This window comes from Melitaea cinxia, chromosome 22, assembly GCF_905220565.1.
Source record: "Melitaea cinxia chromosome 22, ilMelCinx1.1, whole genome shotgun sequence".
Classification (NCBI taxonomy): Eukaryota; Metazoa; Arthropoda; class Insecta; order Lepidoptera; family Nymphalidae; genus Melitaea; species Melitaea cinxia.
This window is the reverse complement of record NC_059415.1, coordinates 396,791-419,930: the sequence shown is the minus strand read 5'-3', so window position 1 is coordinate 419,930 and position 23,140 is coordinate 396,791. Positions and strand designations below refer to the sequence as shown.

Genomic DNA, 23,140 nt, shown 5'->3' with positions numbered 1-23,140 from the left:
TGTTTAACACTTAGTAGTACCTGCCTACTGCTACTGCCTTATTACTAAGCCTTTATTTATTTATTTATTACTTCTTGTATATAATCATAGTCAAAGATTTAACGTAGTACAAAAAAAAAGGAAAAAAAAACAGCGATACAGAAATAAAATCAAACAAAAGTAGTTACAATGACAGCATGCAAAGGCGGTCTTATTCCTTTAAGCAATCTTTTCCAGACAACCCCAGGTAAAAGGAGATAGGTACAGCCTTTGTACATCTTACCTTGTATGCATCAATTTTTGTTACGTTTCTTTAATAATAATAATAATAATAATATACTTTATTGCACATTTAAATAAAGAACAAAATTAAAATTACAAGCAATTATAGTAACAAATTGTACAACCAGGCGATCTTATTGCTAAAAAGCAATCTCTTCCAGACAACCTGATAATGAAAGGGATATTGCTTTTCAGATGGGCAGGTGGTAAACAGATTTAAATAAGTCAAAGAAAAAATAAAAAATAAAAATAGAATATATAACAATTATATATGCATATACATTATACACATACGTACGCAATAAAAAAAAAAAAAAAAAAAAAAAAAAACATTTACATACACACTAATATATAAATACAGTAATCGTATAATATATAGATTATGGCAAATTTAATGATCTTTTATCAATTGAATGTAGTGAGTTTAAAATAATTATAGACTGAGGTAATATGCTTTCAAATGCTTCTTAAACAGAAACAAACTTTGAGCTCGTCTTATGGCCACGGGTAAGTCGTTCCATAGCAAAACAGCTTGCACAGCAAAGGAGTTTTTATAAAAGTTTGTTCTGTGACGGGGTACACGCAGCATAAGGTTTTCTGATGACCTTAAAATTTCACTATGTGAACCAAGGAATTCGAACTTATCCTTTAGGTAAACAGGTGTTGACGGATGAAATAGTACACAGTACAGAAGAGACAATATATGAGAATTTCGGCGAAGACGAATGGGTAACCAGTTCAGTTTTTTACGAAATTCCGAAATGTGGTCATATTTACGCAAGCCAAATATGAACCGAATCGCAACATTTTGAAGTCGCTCAAGTTTATTTAACTGATATTCAGTGAGGTTAAGATAGCATACGTCAGCGTAGTCCAAAATCGAAAGCATAAGTGAATTCGCAAGCGCAATTTTGGTTGGAACGGGGAGAAAGTTACGTAAACGTCTCAATGACCCCGCGGTGGCAAACATTTTTCTACTCACTTCACTAATTTGGTGAGTCCAGGATAATGCTTGATCGAAGTAGATACCAAGGTTCTTCACTTTGTCCAGAAAAGGTAGTTTAACACCATCAAAAGAAATAAGAGGCAAATTTGTATAGTCAATTTTTGCAGTAATTTTCTGACTACCGATCAGGATTACTTGACTTTTTGATGGGTTAACTGTAAGACCATATTGCTTACACCATTCGGAGACAGTAGCCAGATCCGAATTAATCGCAGCTATAGTATTAGGAAGATTCTCAAGATTTGAAGATAGGTAAAGTTGGAGGTCGTCTGCATATAAGTGGTAGAGAGAATTTAAATTGAAAGTAATAGAGTTTATGAAAATAGAAAACAGGAGAGGAGACAGCACACCACCCTGCGGAACACCGGCTTTGACGTCACACCAGTCAGAAAAACTTTCGTCAAATTGTATGCGCTGCCGACGTCCTTGCAGGTAACTACGAAACCAGTCCGCTGCCAAAGGAGATATGTTAAGAGAACTTAGCACACTTACCAGTAGATCAAAATCAACACTGCTAAACGCGTTGCTGAAGTCAAGAAGGACCAGTACGGTAAGCTGCTTATTGTCCATTGCACAGCGAATGTCATCGGTAATTTTTATGAGAGCGGTAGTCGTACTATGACCGGGGCGGAAACCTGACTGGAGAGGACTAAGGATACAATTTTTGTTTAAAAACAGACTGATTTGTTGATAAACAAGACGTTCTAAAACTTTTGAAAGGAAAGGTAAAATCGAAATAGGACGAAAATCGGAAAAATTTGTTGGCTTAATTTTTTTGGGAATAGGAATAATTTTAGCCAATTTCCAGTCCTGTGGAAATGTGCCAGATGTGATAGACGAATTTAGGATATTAGTAATGATGGGGCAGATTATGTCTAAGATGGGAATAATCATCTTACGACTAACACTATCGCAACCCTCCGCATTCGATGCAATGGACAATATATTCTTCCTAACATCACTCTGGGCAAAAGGACAGAAACTAAATGTTGGATATTCAGGAGTTGGTAAAGAGGAAATAAAATTTGTTGTCATCGTTTTGCTAACGCTATCCAGCATGTTACTACATGAAAAATGTTTATTTAGCGAATCAAGATTTATAGAGGTTGGAAGATTTTGAAGATTTGATGATTTACCAACTCCTATGGCTTTAAGAAATTTCCACACTTTGGCAGAATCTTCATTGTCAACGGACTTGTGGATGTAGCGTCGCTGTGCATCTCTACATAACTTATTGCAGCGGTTACGCAACTTCTTGTATCTTTCGCAGTTCAACTCAGAATTGTCACTTTTCAGTTTTAACTTAGCACGATTTTTCTTGGCAATTAACTTTTTAATATCGTCAGTTAACCATGGGGCTGGACAGTGCCGGATTTTAACTGGTCTACTTGGTGCATGTATATCGTAGAGATGAGTAAGAAGAGAATTGAACATTGACACTTTAAGATCAATCGATTCAGCCTCCAATACAATGGACCAATCTATTTTTTGTGCATCTTCTAAAAACCGTTCTGAATCAATTCCACCAAAATTGCGCTGCATTATAATTTTACGTTTTAATTTAGGAGGTCTTAATTTATACGATAGAAAGATAAGATCATGATAGGAAAAGTCAGCAGTAGAACATTGACCATGATTATGAACGAAATCAGGGGAAGACACTAGAATGAGATCTAAAAGAGATGAAGAACAGTTTGGAAAAGTGTGCGTCGCGTTAAGGGGAAGAATTTTAAGGTTACAAGAATTAGCTATCGATTTCAAAAGACGACTGCGATGATCATCCTTAAGTAAGCACGTAATACGTGCCCATGATAATATTGTGATCATATACAGGAATAAAAGTTTCGAGTAAGGTTTCAAAAGTAGAAAAGAAGTTTACGTTAGAGTTAGGACTGTAAAACACACCCAGAAGGATTTTAGTATTAGATACCATAACTTCGATAAGTAGATGTTCAGTAGAGTTTGCAGGTGGAGGCTGAGCTGAGAGGTTAACTATAGAAAAGGGAATGTTTGAGCGCAAGTAAATTGCTACACCACCCCCAGTCCTATCACTGCGATCGTTACGTATCAAATGAAAGCCAGGTAAAGAATAGGATGTAGAAGGGAGGTAAGGTTTGAGCCAGGATTCAGAGATAAGAATTGCCTGTACATTAAGGGCGTCAAATGAAGCTAGCATCTCAGGATAGTGAGCCGGAATACTTTGGGCATTGATATGGAGCACGTTGAAATTTTTCTGGGCATCAGAGAAATGAGACTTAAGAATTTCGTTTAGGGAAGAGTAGGATGCACTGTGAAAACTTTCATCACTGCCAGAGTCACTAGAAGAACATGACAAAAAATTATCACCAAGGAAGCTGTCATAATTTGCCATAGGTAAATGAATAAACAAGCGTATACTAGATGTTTGAAAGCAATAAATAAATAATACTTGAATACAGAAATAAATATATGAATAAGTATTAAAAATAAATAACAATATCAAATATATAAAAAAAAATAATAATAATAATATAATAATATAGACAATAATTTAATACAGACAATAATTTCTAGGTAGCAATAATAATAAATTGCAAAATAAAAAAGAATAAAAAAAATAAATAAATAAATAAATAAATAAAAAAGCACAAAAAAATATTACTCTCCTCTTTCACCAGCTGTCAGAAGAAATGACTTAAGTAATGATAAATTACAAATTACAAACATTAAAAAAAAGACGAAAAAAAACAAAAAAAAAAGAACAAAATTGAAGGAAAAAACGGTAAGTAAAAAAAATAATAAAAAAAGAAATAATATAAAAAAAAAGAACTACAAACTACGATTACAATAAAAACCCATATAATATGTTAAGTATGTCCTCTTTAACTCATATCTATTGACAACGGCTCGTTACATTAATTATCTGTTATACTTTAAACAATTTATACATTTAATCTGTGTTCAAATTAAAATGACTTGTCAGTTGTCGTATTACATAGTATTTTATATATGGAGGGTAGATAGCAGTATACAAGTTACCGACACATAAACAAAGTTTGAATTGCAATTAATAAATAAAATCAATAACAAAATAAAGTACATCGACTAATCGGATATATTCATTATCACGTTACACCGGGTAAAAGTGAAAGTTAGTTAATAGTAAAACGTGACAAATATTGATAAAGAGACATAAACAAAGAAGCAATAAGGTTATAAAATAGTATTTTACTTTTTTGCTAAGCGTTTTGGCCTTACTCCTGTTGGTTTGGTGTTCTTGGAAACAGCAGCGTCCGAACCAGAAACTGTTGTTGAAGCAGTTTGAGCAGACAAAATTCTTTGGAGTTCAGTAGCATTCGTTATGCGATGTTGCGTCCCGTCTGGACCAATGCAGATGATAGTGCCATCTTTAGTCCAGCATTTAGAGATGCCTAAACGCTCTCGAGCCATTAGAAAGGCATCATGACGAGACTTAGTCAAAAATTCGGAGATTGTAATACCCGTTCCCTTCAGTTTGCTCTTAGCAAACCAAACTTTATTTTTTAAGGATATCTCACGAAATTTCACTAGGATTGGCCGAGGTTTTGTTGGATCCTGACGTCCAAATCTTTGACAACGACTTATTGTATCATCTGAAATATCAGGTATATCTAGGTGTTTCGATAAGATTTGTGAAACAGTTACTATACCACTAATGCTTTTGTCCTCAGGTATACCATGGATAAGTAGCATTTTCTTCCTTGTTCTCAATTCCATCTGGTCGCATTGCCCCGAAATAGCCTCGATTTGAGTTTGCAGACTTTCAAGCGCACACAATACAAACGAGCGAAACGCAGTGAATTGAGCAGCTATGTGGGAGACGGGGCTTGATGGTGGAGTTGAAGCAATCTGAAGATCCTTTTGAAACTCAGCCATTCTGATATTAAACGTCTGGGCCATCTCAGTTATCGACTGCTTTATTGACTCCATGATGTTTAAAGGAAGATTTATGAGGTCTAAAGATTGATAGATCTTGTAATTTATTATTATAAGGATTTTAGCTGGTGTACAGGGGATCTCAATATATCATTATATTAACGAAAAATAAACAAAAATCACTAATTTAAGTAAATAAATACAGAGCAAACAAAATTCGCGTCTTTATTTCCGCCCTACCCACGAGAGAATCTTTCTTTATGGCGTACAATAAAGATTATTTGTTGTTGTTGTTTTTGTTAGTAATAGTTGTTGTCAAAACACGAGTTGACCCGACGATCTCTATTGTACCACCATTTTTTTTTGTGAATATATAATTTTTTTTGTCAGATTTTTTAAATATATTCTTTGTTGCACTTTAAAAAAACATAGTTACAAGTCATTTTTACAAAGATGTTAGCAAGGGCGAATTTATCTCGGTAAGAGATCTCTACCAGTCTACCCATGGTGGTCAGAGATGATGTTGCTCTGGGACTCATAAGCGCAAGAGTGATAATGTGAAAAAAAACTGAACAAAAAGGTTTAAAATTTATATTAATAGTTATTTACTTATTTCTATTTCTCTTCTGTACTGTGTGGCTACGGTACTAAAGAATATGGCCACCCCCTCTCTTCCCGTGAGTGTCGTAAGAGGCGACTGAGGGTTAACACGGTTCCGCTACCACCTTGGAACTTAAAAAGCCGACCGGTGGCGGGATAATCATCCAACTGCTGGCTTTGAAATACACAGGCCGAAGACGGGCAGCAGCGTCTTCGGTGCGACAAAGCCAGCCCTGCGGTCACCGACCCGCCTGCCCAGCGTGGTGACTATGGGCAAAACACATGAGTTCACGTTATTTTTGGCATTAACTTGTGGAGGCCTATGTCCAGCAGTGGACTGCATAGGCTGTAATGATGGTTTCTCTTCTTATACAAACCTTGTAATGAAAATAGCGAAGTGGAAAACTTTTTAAAGATGCTAAGCTGGGTTACATTTTTGAATTTAAACATTTTATTATTTTAAAAAGCACTATACAAATAAATGATAACCGCTGTGGTTCAGTGATGCGTAATTGTGCGGTTTTGATTTTGATTCCCGCTCGTGATGAATATTTACATCGTTTTTGTACACTTGTTTCCGATTCTCGGGATATTCATTTTAATCTGGTCACTGCGGCTTGGAAAGCGTGTTAAGGCGTCGGTCCCGGTTGTTATCATGTACACCTGATTGCGATGGTTACTCATAGTAGTGAATATAAACCGCCAACCCGCAGTGGAGCAGCGACCTTATCTTCGCCCCGTTTAAAATAACACGACTCGCTTAGATTAGATGTTACGAGTAATCACGTAGGTATAAGTTACAATTCATAAGCATTTCTACATAGATTCACACATACATATCAAATACACAACCTTCCCTTTGGTTTTCACCGCATTTGAGTAAAACGAACAAAGGGACTACAAGGTTACGAGTTACAACACAAAATTTGCATATTTACAATAAAATTGAAAGCAATCAAAAATAAAAACTCAAATCATGATAACGTCAGTCGATTATATCACATTAAGACGTTAATCCACCATTGATCATTGATTTTGGTTTAATCGAAGTATGTGGGTTATAGTAATAATGAAAGCCATAAATCAAGATATGGGACAATTACCTACAACATTATTGTCTTTGGTTTAGGCATTTTTTGTGTAATATGGAGTTAGGTTATAAGTAGAATGACAAAATACTAAACATATGGTTGATGATAAGATTTGTGTGTGTTAACCCTTATTTTATTGTTACTTCAATCTGTGACCGTTTTTAAAATAGGCACTATGTAATTGTGAAATTATAATTTCAATGATGTTGGAACATTTTCTAATTGTTGGATATTGACACTATCTTTTAATATTTTTTTATTATCATTTTAATTTATGAAGTCAATGCTACTGCTGCTACATTTTTTTGAATAGTTTAGAAAAAGTTAAAGGTAAATATAGTAAAATTATGAATATTCCTTGAATTTGCTTAGGGTACAAATGCTACATTACGACATTCTGCTATTTGCCCAAGTAACTACTCAAAAAGGCCAGAATGTGGTAAAATAGTCATTATTTAGTAGTTCTGTTTGAAAAATAAACATGTTTGAGCCCGTTTATGAACCTTTTACCATATTGCCAGGAATAACGTTACAAAAGACCAAGGTTTCATTAAGATAGGGCCCTGCAGGACATATTCTGAGCAGAATTTGGTACACCCCATCTGGGGAAGTTCTCACAGAGGATCAGGGTTAAATAATACTGCTCTCAAGTAAAGTCTGGTTCCTGTGGTAGGCAAGGTGGCCAGAGCTCCTGGACAGTGTCGGGGTAGGGTCGGCAACACAGGTGGCAAATACTAGCGCGACCCCATCTCGCCCCACCCAGGCGGATGACTGCTAACACGTGGTGGCTTTTAGTCAGTAGGAGTCTGACATAACCCTCTGGCGCCCCCGCGCTGGAGGGTATCTATGATGGATTTTCCCCATGTAAAAAAAGGGGTCGGCAACGCGATTGCGATGCTTCTGGTGTTGCAAACGTCCATTGGCTACGAAAGCCGCTTAACACGTCAATGTTAAATGCATATGCTGATTTTTTTTCTTCTAAGTATCTGTTACTCTACACATGTAGTTTTACTTTGGTTTTAACCCTCGTACTAAAAATATTTTTAACAATAATTAAAATGTCCGTTTATATCAAGGGCGTGAATAAATAGAATAAATATATATGAAAGAACACATTTATTTATCTCTCGTTATGTACTATATCATGTATACATATATCTTAGTCTACGCTACACATTTAATTCTATTTACATTCATATTTTACCCACTACTTTATTTATTACATTTAAATTAAAAAAAAAAATTATGTGAATTACAAATTTCACTTTCACGGCTGTATAATAGGGAAACGCACGAATTTGCGCAAATATTCGTATAAATGTGTAAATTTGCACGAGTCTTTACTCAATATAATGTCACAAGGAAAAATAAAAGTTTACGCGTGTACACGCAAACATTCGCAAATACCCTGTCACCAGTGTCTTGCATATTTTTATGTTAGGCAAAAGTTAGCCCATAAATTATTTTTGCCAAAATTTGTACATATAAAATAATGTAATTAGAATAGCTGACTTCGGGCTAGTTCCACCAGTTATGAATAAAATTTATCTTGCTCATAAGTTACGAATAGCCTTTAACAGCTGGAGTTAGATTAGGCCATTCGAATCTGTTTTTCCTTAATCCATAAAGTACAACTTTTTAAATTCATTTTCTCACATAGAAATATACCATAAATAGTGGGAATCGATGGTGAAAAAGATTAATATATCATAATGGGTATATCGTAATCTAATTGTCATCCGTCTAATAAAGTTATCAAGAACCGGTGACACTGGCCCCTATTATATAATAATATCTTAAACTCATATCAAACAATTTTAGTTAAAGAGCAATCATCAAATGTAATAACCATGACAGACTATTTTGATATTATAAATTCAGTCACGTAGGTACAATAATATGGCGATTTTGTAATAAATTACGGAACTATATTATTTACAACTTCTATGTACAGAGTAATGTACGATGACAACACTATGTGGTACGAACATCGATTGCGAAAAATGTGCAAACAGTGATCTTAAATCTCATAAAATTACGCGTCTCTTGTGTTCGATGTTACCAAGAGTGGCAAAAATTTTGCCAATATTTTTTTTTCTTTTTTTAACCGAATTCAAAAAAGGAGCAGGTTACTCAATTCAACCGTATTTAATGTATATTTGAGGATAACTTCATCGCTCATGAACGGATTTTGATAATTGTTTTTTTGTTAGAAAAGAGATATCCCAGGTGTGGTACCATGATAACGAAACCAGGATCTGATAATGGGATCCCAGAGAAATCGAGGAAAACCCTTGAAAATCCGCATAACTTTTTGCTGGGTATACCGATTTTGATAGTTTTTAATTTAATCGAAAGCTGATGTTAATCATGTGGTCACATTTAAATTTCATCGAGATCTGATTACAACTTTTGGAGTAATCTTTGATAATGCTTATTTACTTGACTATTTTTTTCTACCTACACTGTATTACTTGTCGATGTAATTGAAGTCGGTTTTATTCGTTTTCCGGCAAACACAATTATCTATTTTCATTTTGGGATCTTTTCCAGCTAGGCTAAAAATGTTAGTCCCATAATGACCATATATCACAATCGGTTGCTAATATTTGAAAACTAAAGTTTTCTCCAAGTCACAATAATTACATTTTTGACAAATTATAGTCTTTTTTTCTGTAACGGTAGAAAATCAACACCTTTTTTTTGATTTGACTCATATTTTGAAGTTTGTAAAAGCGTTGACATTTGACCTGTGTGTATGTTTACCCTGAGTTTTTACACAAAATGAGCGCCAAGTTAATAAAAAAAATAGCAGTCAGCTCCGCCTAGTATCTAGGCGGTCGATCTGCTACACTAGAGGACTTGCGATTCTGTCGCCAGCATTATGGGAAGTTATATGTAAATTCGAGGCTTAAAACCTCTCTGGAAAAAGAACATCAGAACCAAATGCACTCCAAGCATAGTTCTTTCTATCGCCCTCTGAGTGCTCCTGAGCCTCCTTATGAAGCCCATAGTTCGCGACCATGTTTCTGTCATATATCATCACAGGCAATACGCACTGCTTAAATACCTTGATCTTTAGGCACTGTGGAAGACTGGGTAGAAAGATTAACCGGAGTTTCCCAAATGCTGCCCAGCCGAGTTGGATTTGGCTCTTGACACCGATGAATACCTATAACTCTAGGCTATAATTAGCCTAGAACGGTACTCAGCTTATAGTTACTTACTACATAATAATACAGACTGGTTCCAGGTAGGCACTGCGATTACCAGCCCGCTTGCCCGACGTGGTCATTATTAGGCAAAACCTTACAAGATGAGACAGACCATCAAGGTAACATTTATAGGATTTAAAATCATTGTTTGCTAGTGTACGTCTATTATTCTATTTAAATATAACTTTAAAAGGGTTTAAAAATAATAGCTTAAACTAACAAGCTATATTATAGATAATATTTACAACATTATGCTTTTTAATAATTCAAATCATAATACACTTTATGAAATGAAATTAATTAAAGCAAATTTAATTCTCACCAAAATTTCAAATTGTAAATTCATAAGAAACATACATGGACAAACCTGTCCGCCATATTAGATTTAGGATGACGTCATACGCTAGTAAACTAACCACAGAATACCGTTAAATGACGATTGATACCCTGTTTGGAGAAAACAATAAATTAAATGCTTTAAAATTAGTGATTTTTCAATTAAAATGTCAATCACGCCGTTTATGTTTACAATTTGAATTTGCCGTCGGGTAAAATTGTTCTTTGCTTCATTAATCATTAAAACTAAATTAGCTATTAATAATAATTTTATTACATTTACGACGTCTATGAAATTTTTCATATATTTCAAGTTTTTCGTTTGTACATTAGTCCAGTCATTATATACATTTGGAAATGCAAATGAACCGAGAAAGCCAAATTTTGGATATTACGTGGGTTATGGCTAGAAAAGCTTAAGTTCAAGTTGTCGACCAAAATAACCTTGTGGGTTTTCCGCCATCTTGAAAAAAGGGTTAAACTCAGTTTTTTTATCATAACTCGGTTCCCCGTTGAGATACGAAATTTTTTATAGAATACTTTTTTGTTGCTCTTTTTACGATCTACAATTAAGGTCCTATACATTTTTCACGTATCGATCATCGTTATCGAGATATCGTTAAAAACAGCCACAAATTTTGGGAGAAAAAATTGTTTTTCGCTATTTCCTTTTTTCTCGTGAAAAATATCGAAAAATGTTTGAAATAAAACTTGTAGAGCCTGTTCAGACCTACAAATTTGTTTTTTAATTTTTCGTTTTCGAGAAAAATTACGACCTCTAGCGCACCGCAAAGTGAGTAAGAGTGTGCCCGGTGTCGATTTAGCCGCTCGCACGGTTGTGTCCACAACGTAAAAATGAATGAATTATTTGCTTAAGATAATTATTTTTAAGGGAATTATTGGTTAAGGGAATTATTGCTATACGAAATAAATGAATAAACCAGCCGAATTATAAATCAAAAATATGAAATTTTTAAAGATCCTCAGGAATGGGGTTGGCGACAGACGAATTACGGGCTTGAGCCAATTTGCACCACAGCCGCACCCGCTCCACCTGAACTTTTAAAACTAATTTCGTGCAAATGTAAAGGAAAATGTGGGGCTGCTTGTGGGTGCAGGAAAGCAGGAATTAGTTGCTCGGTTATTTGCCTGCACTGCAGTGGACAGACATGCGACAATGTCGCCAAAGTCGAGATATTATTCAACGACGATTAGGTACGAAGATGAAGATTACGAATTTTGGACCGTCACAGCATCATTTCCTGCGATTGAAGAATTTACACGACTCGAAGAGTGTACCGAAGAGGAACTTCAACACCAGCCAGGACCATCAAAACGGAGAAAAACGTGTGACAATAATGACTACGTGTAATTATTATTTTTGCTGCATAAAATTTTTTTGATTAATAAATTTCATGTTTTTCATTTATAATTTGGCTGGTTTATTCATTTATTTCGTATAGCAATAATTCCCTTAACCAATAATTCCCTTAAAAATAATTCTCTTAAGCAAATAATTCGTTCATTTTTACGTTGTGGACACAACCGTGCGAGCGGCTAAATCGACACCGGGCACAGTCTTACTCACTTTGCGGTGCGCTAGAAGTCGTAATTTTTCTCGAAAACGAAAAATTAAAAAACAAATTTGTAGGTCTGAACAGGCTCTACAAGTTTTATTTCAAATATTTTTCGATATTTTTCACGAGAAAAAAGGAAATAGCGAAAAACAATTTTTTCTCCCAAAATTTGTGGCTGTTTTTAACGATATCTCGATAACGATGATCGATACGTGAAAAATGTATAGGACCTTAATTGTAGATCGTAAAAAGAGCAACAAAAAAGTATTCTATAAAAAATTTCGTATCTCAACGGGGAACCGAGTTATGATAAAAAAACTGAGTTTAACCCTTTTTTCAAGATGGCGGAAAACCCACAAGGTTATTTTGGTCGACAATTTGAACTTAAGCTTTTCTAGCCATCCCCCACGTAATATCCAAAATTTGGCTTTCTCGGTTCATTTGCATTTCTAACCCGATTTTTCCGACGTAATGACTGGACTACATTGTAAATACAGTGTATTAGATAATAAGACTGTCATTTTTCTTTAAATTATACATTAATATATTTATTTTTTGTTATAAGTTACTTACATTTATATGTACACTTATTGCTTTATATCTACGTAGGCTTATTTCAAACATTCTCTGAACACAAAATACGCATACTTCATACCATACAAGGTTATTTGAAATAAAAACTCATTACAATGGAATGTCAGTCAAGAATCTCAAATATTTAAACATATATTACATGAAAGCACATTGCAGAATTATTAATTTATATTTTATATCATTTTAGGATCACTCTATTGTTAATTAAGCTTAATACTTTTATAATTACGTTCTACTTATGTCTGTTTGATACCTGCAATCGTCTGAAGATGACATTAGAAGGTGTCATGTGGTAACAATCTGTTGGCAAATTAATCTGTGACAAGCCAAGTTGCAGCACATCTCATAGTATTTTAAATAAAACGCGCAAATTTTATTTTAGGCTTAAAAAATAACAATACCGAATGCATTTGAAAGATATTAATTAGCAAAAAAAAAAACATACGAACATTACAAAATCAATATACTCGAAATATTATTATAATATCTTACTTTCGGGGCGTGTATTAGTAGGCTTACAACAACAAATAAATAAAAATTTAATAATTAAGCGTTTCCACACGAGAATCATTATTTTCGTCGTCTGAATTATTGTAGACTGGTTTGCATTGATGTATAAAAAACCCTTTATACATCAATGCTGGTTTGCTAATAAACAAGACAAATACACAGGTTTTTTTTTTTGTATAAAATCAACGCAATTCTAGTGTTAGAAACGGTCGACACCATTTTACTGTTAATTTTCAACACAATAATTGTGTTTGCTCGCAAACGAAAAAAAAACCGACTTCAATTACATCGACAAGTAATACAACGTAGATCGACGAAAAAATAGTCAAGCAACTACGCGTTATTAAAGATTACTCAAAAAGTAGTTATCAGATCTCGATAAAATTTATATGTGACCACATGATAAACATCAGTTTTCGATTAAATTAAAAATTATCGAAATCGGTACACCCAGTAAAAAGTTATTACGAATTTTCGAGAGTTTCGCTCGATTTCTCTAGGATCCTATCATCAGATCCTGGTTTCCTTATCACGGTACCAAACTAGGGATATCTCCTTTCCAACAAAAAAAGAATTATCAAAATCGGTACATCCAGTAGAAAGTTATGTGGTATAATACAACGTAGGTCGACGAAAAAAGCGTCAAGTAAAAACGCATTATTAGATATAGCTCGAAAAGTAGTTGTTAGATCTCAAATAAATTTAAATGGGACCGATTGGCACACACCACCTTTCGATTAAAAGAAAATTTGTCGAAATCGCTCCACCCAGTCAAAAGTTCTGATGTAACATACATAAAAAAAAAAAAAAAAAAATATTGTCGAATTGAGAACCTCCTCCTTTTTTCGAAGTCGGTTAATTATAACATTGATATTGTGTCGACCGTTTCTAACGTTAGAATTGTGTTGATTTTACACAAAATAAGAGTTAACTCACTTATTATTCGAGTTTCGTGCGGTCAATAATTGTTTTATGAAGCAAGTTTTCTACAATCAAATTTAGAATCAGACAGTTAACTTCAATAATACTGCAATGTGTGAAAGTTTAAGCAACTAAACCATTTGTAAGCCCTTGCTGATGCTCTCGACGTGTTCCTTGGCCTTGAGCCGCAGGGCTGCTATGGACGAGGAGCGCGGGTCGGGGGCGGGCGCGGGGGCGGGCGCCGGGGCGGGCGGGGTCAGGTAGCTCGGGTACCCTGAGGGGGGGTGGCTGAGGAACCCTGGAAAGAGGATGAATGTATTAAGCATTATTGACGATCGCTCTGGTGTAGGTAATGGTGCAAGTAGTCGCCTAAACACTGACAGTCGCGGGTTCGATTCCTGCTCGGAATGGATATTTATGTTTATACAGATATTTATTTCCGGTCTGGTTGTTAATCCTTGTGGGTCTCCCCACCGTGCCTAGGAGAGCATGTTAAGCTATCGTTCCCAGTTGTTATCATATCACCTCGTTACATGACATCACGATCGTTATTCATAGTATATATCCGCCAACCTGCAATGGAGCAGCATGGTGGACTAAGCTCTGATCCTTCTTCTACATGGGGAAAGAGTAAAGTAAGTATTTTTTGAATATCATATCAAAAATTGACCGCTCCAGCGGGATTCGAACCCGCTTCTCCGACTGACCGTGTCGGCGCTCTAGCCAATTAAGCTATGGAGTCAGTCGGAAACGCGGGTTCGAATCCCGCTGGAGCGGTCAATTTTTGATATGATATTCCAAAAATGTTAAGAATTCCTAATGTGTGGGTAACACAAAAATAAAATCGTACATATTAAAAATAGCATGGTGTCGTCTCCTGTCAAAGATTTTCATTGTATTAAGAAACTTTGAATAGTTACGGGTCGCTGTAAAGAACTCACTATAGACGCCGCCACGGTTCGCTTAAACCGAAAGTAAAAATCATCGTATCAAAAATTTCGCTCTAGCGGGTACATCGTTCCATAGCTTAATTGGCTAGAGCGCCGACACGGTCAGTCGGAGACGCGGGTTCGAATCCCGCTGGAGCGGTCAATTTTTGATATGATATTCAAAAAATGTTTAGAATTCCTAATGTGTGGGTAACACAAAAATAAAATCGTACATAGTAAAGTAAGTAGTTAAAGTGAAACGACCATCGATTTGAAACGTAGATTCAGAGTAACGACAATAAACTCAGCAACCTTCTTAATCCCTTTGAAATTTCTAAACATCTCTCCTTATATCAATGTCCGTTAGAAAGTGAGAGAATTATATTAATAATCTGATTATCTTTTACCTGGTAGAGCGGTCAGTAAGGGCGGTGCCAGCCACGGGTCGACTGGTAAACCAAGACCAGACAGCCTTGGCACTGGAGCTCCGTACTCTGATAGACCAAGTCGTGCTGCCTCCATTTTCTCCTGCCTCCGCCACTTCGCGCGACGGTTTTGGAACCAAACCTGAAAATAACAAATATAAAATTAGTATTGTTTTATAAGGATTTTTACTTTTACTTTTAAAATTTTTATGTGTTGTAATCTTAATTATACTTGCTTCATGACATTAATATATGGTGGAATGTTGTGTACTCCGTAATGGGATATAATAATGTAATAATGATTCATATATGATGTTTTGTATGTATTCTGTGGATGTACCTATAAAATAAATAAATAAATAAATAAATATCAAATGTAAACTAAAATACTCCTTATAGGTATAACGTTCAAGTTAAAGGTAGGTAAGCGGCGTGCCCAACTTTCAGGAATATATCGAAAAGGAAGTGGAGTTGGCACCTAATGTTTCGACGTTTGCCTACCCACGTGAACCGGGTGCACATAAATCTATGCACCAGTCAGACAGTCTACTTGTTAGTCATACGACAGGTCATAATCATAGCCAGTTGCCAACCTCTACGCCAAACCATCCTTACATTTAAATAGTAATAGCTACAATAAACGATGTTCAAAACTGATTGAATAAAGTACCAAATTACTATAAACAATAACAGTTTTATTATGCCAAGTTCCCCCATAGTAAATCATCCCTAACTGTTAAACTTCTAATCACCGACACCCCACAATCGCAGAACAAGCTAACGAGCTGAACCTTCCACCGCTCCACGTAATTGATGTGCCATCTATAATACCATTATACAGTTTAACTTCGCGTTCAGCTATAAAACCGAAAAAGCAACGTTCGAGCGATAAATCAGACAAAACACACGTCACAATATCGTTCGAGGCCAGACATAATAAAACTAACTTTGAATACTCTGAAGCATGAAACGCGAACTCAATCATATGAATATCTGTCATCTAGATCCTTAATTCACAGGATATTAAACTTTGCGTCACTTAAAATACAGCTAATTTTCGAGGATTATCCTCTAAGATATAGGACATAAGCGGCGCTGAAGTGTAGTGTGAAACGAAATATTTTTGGGGGTAGAAGAGCGTAAAGGCAACGCGATCGCGTGACCGGTTCGATTTCAGTTTTGAGACAGGTTAGGGAATTGCGAGCTTGATGGCTTTCCTGTCAAACGTATTAAATTTGTTTAGCATTCGGTCGAAATGGGTCTCGCGGATCACGCCACAGACAATCGGGTGCGAATGATACGAAACTTTAATAGATTGGAGGAATAAAAGACATTGCGAACATAAACGGTGCTCTACTGTGAACTGTTTCACATGCAACTATTGCAACTGTTGTTAGTTAACCGTTTTTAATATCAGGTAAGTTAGACAGCTTAGAGATATGACAGAACGTTCTTAAAGACGAAGCTCGCACTAATTTATTTTCAATCTTACCCTCAGCTTGCGTGATATTAAAACGGTATTTCAAGGGTCAACTTAATGGCGTTCACAATGCAAGTTTTTAGTTTTTATTTAAAGTGCACAGTTAGTGATCATTAAAAATATTAATATTTATAAAATTTCGTACCCATTTAAAACATTTCAAATCAAAATAGTTTATTAATCGACTAGGTAAGGTTTCTGCAGTAAATGTTAAGAATAGGTACATATTCATCGCTTCAGCCTGTAATATCCCACTACTGGGCATAGGCCTCTTTCCACATGTAGAAGAAGGATATGAGCTTAATCCACCATGCTGCTCCAATGCGGGTTGGCGGATATATTCCCTACTATGAGTAACGATTGCTATCAGGTATACATAATAACAACCGGGATCGACGGCTTGACGTGCTCTCTGACGCACGGTGGGGAGACGCACTAGGACTCCACAAACAACCAGAACATACAAATGTTGCCATGTGCGGGGATCGAACCCGCAACCGCCAGCGCAACAGGCACAATCCATGGCTGTAACCGTTGCGCCAACGCGGCGTCATCAGCGGAATACATATTCTTACCATCCGAAGAATAATATGTATTCTTCTGACATGTGTCAGAAGCGCTTATCTATCACTTATCTGTGCAAATATAAAAACATGCAGTAAATAAAATTGAAGATTGTCACGAAATAAGTCAAACAATGACTCGATTTTTTTAATAGATATAAATTTTAAAAGAAAATCAGATATTTCGATCGTTTCCGGAAGACGGAGCACTAATAACCGGCAGGCAGTACAACATAAAGAGAAGTTTACAAATGATTGAAATGCGTGCTGTTATCAATTTTAGCTGATAACATCAAAAGTGCTAACGATATAACGCGTGAGGGGGGCTTCAAACTTGAAGGATGGTGTCGGTTGGTGCGACTGTTACTGGCTGTTTATTGTATATTAATATAATACAGTGCAGTTTTATCGTTTCTTTAATAGGTATACTAATTCTTTTGTTAATAGTCATATTTTTTTATATAGGTAGGTACAACTAGGTCGGCAAATAACAAAAGCATTACAAGCGCGTTGCTGACCCTACCCCTAACCACCCCCAGGTGCTCATCTTACTCACCAGGACCAAAACACTGCATAAAACCAATAACATTAAGCTGTGATCTTCTGTAAGGTCGATGTATCTACTTCCCCGGTCGGACTGCTTCCGATTTTGCAGCAGATTGAGCAGAATATTTTCTGCTGTGCTCGACCTCAGTTAAGCTTATTTATATGCGGTACACATATCATAATTATTGTCTTGTATTTTATTTAGTTTCAATAAACGACTATGAGTGGGTAACTCACCACCAGGTACCCTATGTACATCGTCTTCCCTTGCAATTAATGCAGTAACGTTTAGACATACACTGCAAGAATCTATAAAAATAAAAGCGACAAAAATAAGTCATATGCGTATTTCTAGATCCACGAAACTGGATTTTATCAAAGTCGGCTCCAATTATCATCTTTTAAGTCTAATTTTGTTTAAAATGTTGCTCCTGGTAGGAATGAACGAATGAATAACATGCGGCCGTCAACACCACTTTCATAATCATTAATACATAATTATCAACATAATATTATAAACAATTTAGGTAACAAACTAACAACACAAGTTATCGAAAATAACACTAAATACCCATAAAACAGAAAGTAAGCATTGCTTTATTACCAAACGAAAGTAAAAACGAATCCCTAACAACCATTCATCATTACAGCCTATACAGTCCACTGCTGGACATAGGCCTCCACAAGCTTACGCCAAAAATAACGTGAACTCATGTGTTTTGCCCATAGTCACCACGCTGGTCAGGCGGGTTGGTGACCGGCAGGGTTGGCTTTGTCGCACCGAAGACGCTGCTGCCCGTCTTCGGCCTGTGTATTTCAAAGCCAGCAGTTGGATGGTTATCCCGCCACCGGTCAGCTTTTTAAGTTCCAAGGTGGTAGCGGAACTATGTTATCCCTTAGTCGCCTCTTACGACACCCACGGGAAGAGAGGGGGTGGCTATATTCTTTAGTACCGTAGCCACACAATACAACCATTACAAATCATATTCCAAAAAAAACAACAAATCAAAGCACGAACAGTAATGGCGCTGTCACAATCGCACATCTACGTTTTTAAAGCGTTGTTGGCGTTTTCGGAAATCTAATTATAACTCGACAAACGAACGGCAAATAGGCCTATTTTGGTAATTAATAAAAGTAAAATTATACTCGCGAGCATGAAACGACTGGTAACCATTTGTAAGGGATTAATAAGTGTTCGAATGTCACGCGACTCGCCACGACTTGTGACGTGACAGAGGGACGGTTTGACGATAACGATTAAATTATAATAAGTTTATTGACTTAACATTCGTTTTAACACACTAAAGATATATTTTGTCTTCGACGGCTTTGTCACCGACGGTTTGCAGATTTGATTCCCCAAAAATATAACTTTTCTTAGATAATTTTAATAGTGAATCCTAATTTATATACCTATCTTGATAATTCATGTTGTGCAAACTAATTTCTTATTTGTTACATTACTTTTATACAAGTTCAAGTAAGACCCTTGTCGTAATATTTATAAGTGTGATTTTAATGAACCATATGACTAAAATAAAGAAGATAAAAACTATTATAGTGTTAATTCCTGAACACGCTAGCGTCCTTAAACTATTTAAAAATAAATTAATAACATATTTATGTTGTTCTAATAAAACAATGTCCCTTAAACAAACATTATGTAATATTTTACACAAATTAACAAACATCCCTATGGAAAAAGTCTCATTAAACATGGACAAGTCATGAGCGTCGCTCAGATCTCATAACTCGGTATGGGAAAACGCATAGAACCCTTACTAAAATAGTTCGCATTTTAATTTAATACTTACTCTCTCTCTTCATCTCTGAACGTCAATACAAATATCAAACGAGATTGAAACGAGAAAACAAACAAGTGAAATTATCACGCAGCGGGCACCACACTCATCCTAGCGATTCAATAAAACGCAACAATAAAACGAAATCAACCGAACACGCCCGAGCCAACTGTCACGCGAAAAAAAAAACAAAAAAAAAATAACAAACCAAAAAGAAATAACGAAACGTCAAAATACTAACAATGGCGCTCAAATATGACAGATGTCAGATTTGCGTCCGCAACGGAGCGCCGTGATTGGTCGGTGAGGTTAATTTAAATATCGAACAGTCTCGAGGACCGAATCCCGGTTTGTTATATTGGATTGGATGTAATTGAGTTATTCGACGCTCGTACGAGCTCTTTTAATGTTAATCGAGTGACAAATTGACTTCGCTTGACATGTGTTGTGCCGTTGCAATAATGTAAACGTAATACGCGATAATCAAATTTTATAAACGAGTTTGGTCCTCTACTATCTCATTGTTATTTCGGGGAATTACTCTTTGTTTTATCAGATGAGCAATCGAAAGAATTGCTACTTTATAAGTACTAAGCGGGTATTCCAGCGGGCTTTGTAAAAATACTCACACATAATGAAAGATATTTTTATTTTAAGTATAAATAAAGTTCTTTGAAATTTAAACGTTTAAAAATTAAAACGTTTCAGAACATGGTTTTTAATTATAAATTTCACAGAAGTCTAAATTAATTTGGAGTAAGTTATATCATTCGCTAGTACATCGGTGGCCTTTAACCGGTATTTGGGTAGAAATTAAAAATTACAGCGTTCGTGTAAGGAATTCAGCCGCTAATTGGTCCCGCGAGGCGTGCGTGCCGGACCTCGGTAGAATCGTTGACATATTTCTATACAAATATTAAAGAATTAAGGAACATATTTCTCATTAATGTAATTTAGGAAATTTCGAGAGTTCTCTTTTATATTACTTGTAAAGATTTTTTGTAATTATACAACAAACAAGATAGGTAATGTGTTAGCTCAAGTCGCCACCGCTTAAGATTATTCTTAGGTCCTACAGTCGAGTAAGAAATGAGGGTAGTTCATAAATATATATTGAAAAGACGAATTATAGAAAAAGGGAGATAGATTCTATCTCTCTCACACAGTCATATAGGCATTTAAATGAATGTTGACCACAGATAGACTTTGTTAGACTTTTTTACAGGAGTTTAAGTAAATTGAAAACTTCATATTCGTAGCTAAAGGAGAAGGTACCTACTGAGAGTGTTGACTGTCATTGTTACAATTTCCTTACCCATTTTAAATAAATACATCGACAGTGCCTTTTTTCTAAACTAATATAAGTAATACGTACTTACATACCTACGAAGGAGTTCTATTGATTTTTCATAATATAATATGTGAGTAAGTGAGTTTGTGAGTGTGTTGGTGGGTATGTGCGAGTATTTCAATTTTCAGAAGCCATTCAAATATCCCAGATAAACAAAACAAATTAGTCTCAATACATTATTCGATAAGTACGCGTTTCGCGCGGAAGCGCCGGTGTCGCCACTCACCCGCTTCCGATTTAATAACGACACTCGTCGCACAGACGTGCGAGCGAGCAGACGCGTTTATTGCGTCTTGTCGTGTAGGAGCGGTTTGCTTATAAGTATCTTCTTTATGAAATATTAGGCACATGGTTTTACGATATTGTTTTTGCAAGAAATCTTTTTCTTTTTAAAAATATAAGTGTTGTTTTCTTATTCTTGTACTTGAAATGGATATTGACTACGTTAAAAGTTATCTTCAAAAAAAGTATTGTTAAGTAGGTAACTTCAGGTAAATATTTACCCATCTCAATTTAAAAAAAATGCAGATAATATAGAAGCAATTCTTAAAATTAACACAGACAATTAATAACGTGTCCTCTTTTTATCAAGCCAAACTATTTCGTCTCGATTCCAACCCTTCTTAAAGTACGTAGTATCATTTTTTTCTTTTTTTACCACTTTAATAAAATTACTACTACTTAAAATATTTTTACTAACGTGATTATAAAATACATAAATAAACGCCTCACAATCAAAGGCCCTCAGCAGGATTTACTCCTGTGTCCGAGGTGTCCAGAAACACACACAATACACAAGCACAATCGCCCAGACCACGGCAAACATCTAGCAAACATCTGTATATCTAATACAAATGTACGCCATGTGCTGAGACTGAACCTCGAACCGCTAGATCAACAGCCACAAGCTTACCAGCTTATAGTACTCTGTAACCGTTGCACTAACGCGTCGTCAACTATAGTACCAAGCTTTATACAATAGATGTCGCTAGTCGATACAATACCATTTTAAGATACCCCGAGCCTTTATAAATCATTACAGCCTATACAGTCCACTGCTGGACATAGGCCTCCACAAGTTTACACCAAAAATAACGTGAACTCATGTGTTTTGCCCATAGTCACCACGCTGGGCAGGCGGGTTGGTGACCGCAGTACTGGCTTTGTCGCACCGAAGACGCTGCTGCCCGTCTTCGGCATGTATATTTCAAAGCCAGCAGTTGGATGGTTATCCCGCCATCGGTCGGCTTCTTAAGTTCCAAGGTGGTTGTGGAACCTTGTTATCCCTTACTCGCCTCTTACGACACCCAAGGGAAGAGAGGGGGTGGCTATATTCTTCAGTACCGTAGCCACACAGTTAGCCTTATATAAAAACAATACGAGCCTTTATAAAAACGATAGATATACCTACATTTGGAGAAAAAAGGCCACAAACCGCTGTCAATTTTTTTACAACCATCGTATTCTGCGAATGTCAGGAAGTCGACAGCTGCCACAGTCGGTAACCATTTGACGGGATGGCAAAAAATACTATCCACGAACTTTTGTACCTATCAATTTTGCTAGTAAACCTGGATGGTGATAATAATTGTGTTTGCTAGCAAATGAACAAAAACCGACTTCAATTACATCGACAAGAAATAAAACGTAAGTTGACAAAAAAAATAACAAACGCACTAGTCATCACTACGATTTTCGAAGGTTCTCGATTTCTCTGGGATGCCATCATTAGATCTTGGTTTCTTGTTCATGGTACCACCCCTAAAAACAGAATCATCAAAATCGTTTCATAAACATAAAAAATAGGTCCTATATATAAGTATACGGTCGAATTAAGAAACCTTCTTTTTTAAGTCAGTTATATAAAACAATAAAAAAATGAATTCGATAGTGAAAAACAAAAATATAAAAACTTTCATCTGTTCGTATTTAAGGCCGGGTGTGGATAACGCTATTTGACAGATGACGGTATCCAATAAATAGCGTATATGACATACCTATTTTTCTTTATCATCATCGGATTCCACTTCGTGGCA

General features: G+C 35.8%; 1 protein-coding gene across 1 annotated transcript in view; it reads right to left on the bottom strand.

Moving 5' to 3' along the window:
• Nucleotides 1-14,136: 14,136 nt before the first annotated feature.
• Nucleotides 14,137-23,140, bottom strand: part of LOC123664722 (retinal homeobox protein Rx1-like) — a 61,651-nt gene continuing 52,647 nt past the window's right edge. The window contains exons 3-4 of the mRNA XM_045599220.1: nucleotides 15,342-15,501; nucleotides 14,137-14,303 (exon numbers count right to left, since the gene is read on the bottom strand). Coding sequence (XP_045455176.1) covers nucleotides 14,137-14,303; nucleotides 15,342-15,501 — 327 coding nt within the window. The remainder of the gene's footprint in view (nucleotides 14,304-15,341; nucleotides 15,502-23,140) is intronic.